At 40.4% G+C, this 6,969-nt stretch overlaps 1 protein-coding gene across 1 annotated transcript; it reads right to left on the bottom strand.

The window, feature by feature from the left end:
- Window positions 1-215: 215 nt before the first annotated feature.
- Window positions 216-1,178, bottom strand: LOC132241857 (olfactory receptor 52K1-like). The gene has a single exon (XM_059710822.1). The coding sequence runs from the start codon at window positions 1,176-1,178 to the stop codon at window positions 216-218; it is 963 nt and encodes a 320-aa protein (XP_059566805.1).
- Window positions 1,179-6,969: the final 5,791 nt, after the last annotated feature.

Here is a 6,969-nt window from a genome sequence, read left to right as displayed (position 1 = left end):
TTGAAGAAACAGAAAAGTCATCAGTTTGAATCCAGAGTCTACGAAAGGACACAGATCCATGAATCCTGATCAGACTGGTGACTCTATAAGTTTCAGGATATTTCATTTTTTAGCTATACCAAGAAAGAACTAACCATAGAGACTCTGATAGCCTCCACTTTCTATCATATCCATACCCCCACTCCTGCGTTCAACTTGCACCACTTTTTCTTCCCCTATCCCTCACTCTCCATTTGCACATCCTTTCTCAGGAATAGTCTTAAGACTCTCTCACGAATCTGCTTGGTCTTGACCCCATAGATAATGGGATTAATCATAGGTGGGAAGAGCAGATAGAAATTGGCAAAGAGAATGTGCACATGTGGGGCAGTTCGGCGAGCCACACGGTGCATGACTGAGGAGATGACAACAGGTGTATAGAAGGCTAAGATAGCACCTACATGAGACACACATGTCCCAAAGGCCTTGTAACGGGCTTCCTGAGAGGCAAGCTGTAGAACTGCCTGAAGGATGAAGATATAAGACAAAATAACAAAGAGCAGATCCAACACCACTATAAACATGGCCACTGCAATGCCATAGATATTGTTGAAGCGAGTGTCCCCGCAGGCCAGCCTTACCACAGCCATGTGCTCACAGTAGCAGTGGGCGATCATGGGCCCTCGGCAGTAGTGGAAGCGTCTGAGCAGAAAGGGGAGTGGAGTCATTAGTGTCACAGCCCGAGTCATAGCAGCTATACCAATCTTGGTGATAAGGGTCCTGGTCAGCACTGTGGTGTAGTGCAGTGGCTTGCAGATGGCCACGTAGCGGTCAAAGGCCATGGCCAGCAGCACTGCTGACTCCATGATGGAAAAGGAGTGGAGAAAGAACATCTGGACCAGGCAGGCATAGAAGTTGATCTCTCGATCTTTAAACCAAAAAATAGCCAGCATTTTAGGAAGTGTTGAAGAAGCAAGGACCAGATCAATGGTTGCCAACATGGCCAGAAAGAGGTACATGGGCTCATGGAGGGCTGCATCAGCCTGGATGATGACGAGGAGAGTGCAGTTACCAAGCACAGCCAGAGTATAGGCCGAGCAGAAGGGAATGGAGATCCAGATATGTAGATGCTCCAGGCCTGGGATCCCCATCAACAAGAAGACAGCTGGATGAGTTGAGGTGACGTTGGAGAGTAACATGGCCACTGGAATTTTTCTTCCTGTTTTCTACTTCCACAGGGCCCTCCCAGAAAATATCTAATGTGAGATGAATTATAGTATTCAAATTCAATCTCTAATCATTCACTTGGGAGGATTAACCCTTGATCCCATTTCCAGAACTTAAAAGAAATTAGAAAATTGGCCTAGTATGCATTGTGAAACATTATAAATGATCTCTGCCCTCGGGGTGCTCAGAAAATCATTGGGTGATCAGGACATTAAATAGCAATAGAGCTAGTATCACAAGGCAGATTTCATTAAATAATTGCGTGGACAAAGAGCTTCTTATGGTCTTTGTATGGTCAAGAACAGCTTTATAGAAGGTGGAGATCCTTGCCTAATTCGAATCTTAACCAAAAACATTCACTCTCTTCCTATTTCCTCCCAACTCAAGCTGCACTCGTAATTATGAAAGGAGAGTCTCTAGCCTGAAATGTCAAGTTTGGCTGTATAAACAATAATTAAGGATGGCATCTTTTAATAATTCACTTCCCTCCAAGTTCTATAGCAGGAGTTCCATTGTTCCTTATTTAACATTCAGAAATCTCACCATGAAGCCCTACCTCCAGCTAACTTGAGAACATGAGAAGGTCCATTGTTCTTCTCCCTCACCTAGCTTTAGTTTAGCTTCCATATCTAGATGCTTCTACCTTCACCTACTTTCCTCTCCAGCATTCATGACATTCAGAAAAAGCAATAGTGCACTCCCACCTGATTGCAAGGCTGACCTCTGAACTTCATACCATTCTTTTTCCTCCTGCTATCCTTTATCTTTCTCTTTTTTTCCCTTTGATCATTATTTCCTTTGAATATGCTTAATAAATTTGTTTCCCAAAATTTAGACCTATGCTCCCTTCTCTATTTTTTCAGTTCCTATCTAAAAAAATTTCTTCTGAGGATTAATTTAGATAATCTTTTAAAACACTTAGCACAATGAATGAATGAATAAATAAAAAATGTTGTATCTATACACAGTGAATATTATTCAGTCATAAAAAGAAGGAAATCCTGCCATTTGAAACAACATGAATGGACTTTTAAGGCATTGTGCTAAGTGAAATAATTTAGACAAAGAAAGACAAATATGTATGATGTCACTTATATATGAAATCTACAAAAAACTAACTCATTGAAACAGAAAACAGATTGGAGATTGCCAGGAGTTAGGGAAAATGAGTGAAGATGGTCAAAGGGTACAAATTTCCATTTATAAGATAAATAAGTTTTGGGAGTGCTAATGTATGGTATGTTGACTATGGTTAACAATATTGTATTGTATATTAGAAAGTTGCTTTTTAAAAAAAGTAGATCTTAAAGTTTTCATCACCAGAAAAAAATTGTGACTATATAAGGTCTGATGGATGTTAACTAAACTTGTAGTGATCATTTGGTAATATATACCTATATCAAATCATGATGTTGTATACCTTAAACTAATACAATTTTATTGTCAATTATATCTCAATGAAACTGAACATTTTTTCTTAATATTTAAATTAAAAAATTGATTAAGACAAATCTAGAGCATTAAAAAGTGCTAAGTAAATGTGATTACTCTTTTCAATTAAGAAAACTAAAGGTTAGGTTACTTACTGACGATGTCCTGAATGTAAATGGTAGTGTCACATATGCTCCACGATCAGTTCAAATCCAGAATGTTCAAGTTAAATAAAACTCTAACTCATTACCATGCTATAGAAGGGAAAGCTTTAGAATGTTGGGCCCAAGTGATGATTATGCCATCAGTCTACCAGCAGAAACTGACATTATTCACTGGTATTTTTAATGTTTTAGTTCCTCACCTATAAGTAAAGGAAATAATTATACTTCCCCTGATCATCTTACTGAGTTTTATTGTGAAGAAAGATGAAATCACATGTAAAAATAGAACTGGAAAACTGTAAAGCATTGTACCAAAACTATTTTTATTACTATCTTCCTCCCCTTGCACAAACCTGTCCCCTTTTCTAAAATTTTGTTTTGATTAACATTAACATGATCCTGTAATCCTTGGCTTTTTATATCTTCCTCCATCTAATACCCCTTAATTCTATTCCCGATCACAGCACAACTTGTTAAAAAGTTTGACAGTATTCAACTTCTTCATTTCTCATTTAATTTCCAGTCCTTCCCCATCTAGCTTCCATTTCCACTACACTCCTTAGACTGATCTTGTCATCACTTCTTTTTTCCCTCATTCTCTCCTTTTCTTTTTTATTCTCTTTTATTCTCATACTGCTCTGGGTGTTCTCTCCTATTCTTCTTGGCTTTTTTACCATGTCTGTTCAAAGAATTCCCAAATGTATAGCTTCTTCTCTGAGTTCCAGACTAGTTTATCCTGCTGCTATTACACATTTCCTGTTAGATGTTCTGTGGTCTTCTCAAACAAATTACAGCCCATACAAAAATCTTACCTCCCCACATACTATTTCCTCCTATGTCTTATCTATCTCAGTACATATTACTGCCACCCATCCTGCAGCAACTGAAGTCAGAAATGCAGGGATACTCCTTCATTTAATCCCTCCCTCTTCCTTCGTTTCCAGTTCATTAGCAAATCTTATCAATCTGGAAAAAAAAGTGTCATTCTTTATTCATTTCCTTTCCCCTCCCAACATTCTTTTTAAATCACCATCATCTTTCTTCCAGTCTACAAAAGCCTCATGACTGATCTTTGTGGTCTGAATCTTGGCCCCTCTATAATCTATTCTCTATACTATAACCAAAGAGACCATTTATATGTAAAGGCAAATTATATTATGCCAGATCTTACCCAAGACCTTCATGGAATTACCATTGTACTTGAGGATGGAATCCACCTTGATTTACAAGTGTCTGCATGGGCTGGTCCCTACTCACTTTTCACCCTCATCCCTTCTCACCTCTCATCTTCATTATACTCCAGTCACACAGCCTTCTGCCAGATGCTAGACATCCTGGAGCTCTGTCTCAGTCAATAATGATGCCCCTGATCGTGCCCCTGAGTTTTCCACACTGTTCTTCTCCTCTCTGTGTTCTTTGTGTCTTCGCAAATTCACATCATCTCTTACCTTTATCACTATAAACGCCTCCTCTTTAGTTTCCACGCACACACTCTCAATCCATCCACTGCAATGTGACAGACAACATATGTTATTTCCCTATTGAAAACCACTTATGAGATCTTGTTGCTACAAGAAAAATAGAGGACTACTCAACATGCTTACAAACTTGTTCCTGCCTAAATTATTTATCTCACCTCAGCCACATTAGATTCACTGCCACTTCCTAACGCAGCCATGCTTGTAGCTCATACAATTTATCTGGAATGCTTTCCTCTGTCCCCTTCCTTACCTTGCCAAGCTCGTGCCCTGTCTTCATGAAACCTTCTCAGACTCCTCCAGGAGGATTTTCTCAGTGTTTCAATGAGGACTTGTTAATATACTAAATTAAGTAAGGAGAGTATGATCTGTGTTGCCAATGCATGTGTCTGTTCATTTATAGGACTATGAGTTACTCATTTCTAAATTCATAGACTCGGCTGAACATGGTTGGTGTTCAAAAGTGCTTTTTAAACGAATGCGTAAATGACTCCATTCCTGCAGAAACTTTCTTCTCTCCTACTGTTGCATAATACACCACCATCAGATTCAAACAGAGACTTATGGGTATCTCCCAATTTTAGACACCTGAACAAATAGAAAGTGTATAAAAATCCTTCCATCAGTTTTATTTACTTAGATCAAAATAAAGGCCCTCTTCATTGTAGAAACGTCATCTCCAAGTCTAATGTGTATCGGTCAATTTTCTCTAGGACTTAGCATTGGGATGGACATGTAAGTCCCACAACAACAGGGCTGTGGTTTTCTATTTACTGCCACTAATATCCATAGCGACCATGTAGAAACTTGTTAACTATTCTTGAATAAATGAATGAATGTCCTCTTATATATGCTGTCACTTTATCCTAAGTCAATGTGCTTCTCCAATTCCAAACAGGTGTCTCCTCTTCCTGAATGTCCCTGTACAACTCTCTTACTTCCTGTGTGCCCCTGCTGAACATCCCTGGCCCTCAGTTTATTGACCCCCACACCTCAATCTCACAGCTGGCCTATTCTGTTTAAAATTCCAACCTCCTTTCTTTCCAGGTTCAACTAAAATATATCTCTAGTTCCATTTACAACTCAACTCTGCTTATCTGGTCTCCTGCCCCAACTCCCTTCACCTGCCTGCATGAGTATTTGTCCAGTCCTTACATGTCATTGTCCTGTTTTTGTTTCCTGCCTTCACAGTCAAGATATCAGAAAATGACAAAAGGAAGCTTGAGTCATTTTTTTTTTCAGATAGGAAGGGAGCGGGAGAGAGAGATAGAAACATCAGTGATGAGAGAGAATCATTGATCGGCTGCCTCCTGCACATCTCCTATTGGGATCGGGCCCGAAATCTGGGCATGTGCCCTTGACTGGAATCAAACCCAAGACCATTCTGTCTGCAGGCCAACGCTCTATCCACTGAGCAAAACTGGTTACTTATTTCTTGGTCTCCCCAAAAAGTACATATGACTCCATACCTAGTGAGTATTTAGTCAGTACTGTAAACTATTCAGTAGACCACACCTTCATCCTGAAAAGACCTTAGAATGGTGTATTTGAGAAACTGATCCCTCAAATGGTCATGGGGGACGTTAGTAGCAGATCTAAAACAAATTTTCCATCCCCTAACTCCTATGCCAGGATTCTGTCTATAGAACCATACTGTAAAAATAAAGCTGGTTGTTGCTGAAACCTGATCTGTCCCTTCCATCTCCCTATTTCAGGTTTCCATCTTTTTCCCCCTGGACTATCACAGCAGCTATGTCTGAGGTGGAGTCAGAATGTGAAGTAGGAATGAAGCAAGCAGCACTTACAGGAGGAATGTGACTAACCCGGTCTGATAGTTTAGCTAAGGCTTTCCTAAGGTGGCCCCTCATACACAACATAGGAACACAGGTCTGGGAGGCAGAAAAGAATTTCTTGTAATAATGGTGGGATCTGAAACTTGTAGGAGATAAAGTACTTGAGGAGGACAGAAAGAAGTTCTTCTGTTAGATTCAGACAGACAAGAATGTGAATGATAGAAAACAAGAGAATCAGGAGGTGAGGTAATGCCTGAGACCAGGGTAAATTGTTTGAACATGAGAGGTACATGAGAGATGGACTCTGCCTTGTGCACTCTGGACTCATCCCCCCCACAACCTAGCCTATTTCCGTCAACCATTATGCATACTCTTTTCTTACTGAAGCTCCACTCAGCCTTTGGGGACTTCCCTTAGTGATTACTATTTTTAGTCCTATTTCTATCATTATCCTGGTTATTCCAGTTTTCTCTGCCAACCTCAGCTCACATGGCCTCTTTCCTTGACTGTGCCCTTATTCTAGGCCCTTGGTAGCTGGTTGATCTCAGCATAAGTACCCCTCCCTGGTCTACTCACCCTTCATCCCATTTGTGCCAACTCCCTTACTGCTCCCTGTGTACTCCTGGTCTACCCCTACTACCACTGGCCCAGTGTGCTCTCACCTCTCAGTGTGATGCTCAGTTCATTTTCTGTAGTCTTCAGAGAATGCTGGTACAGTTTCCCCCTCAGCGAGAGGAGGGCGGGAAAGACGGAGGTGGAAAGGGAAGATCTGGCTATATCCTCACAATCAGCTAGTCTTCTCCCCAAAGGAAAAAAAAAAAAAGAAAAACAGCAGGTTCTCTCCATGAAGAATATCCTTAAAAGGCCCCATGATGGACCTGGTTTCTTCTCTGGGGA

The sequence above is a fragment of the Myotis daubentonii genome, chromosome 9 (genome assembly GCF_963259705.1).
Source record: "Myotis daubentonii chromosome 9, mMyoDau2.1, whole genome shotgun sequence".
NCBI lineage: Eukaryota > Metazoa > Chordata > Mammalia > Chiroptera > Vespertilionidae > Myotis > Myotis daubentonii.
Note: the sequence above shows the minus strand (reverse complement) of the source record. Positions and strands in the feature narration are given on the sequence as shown.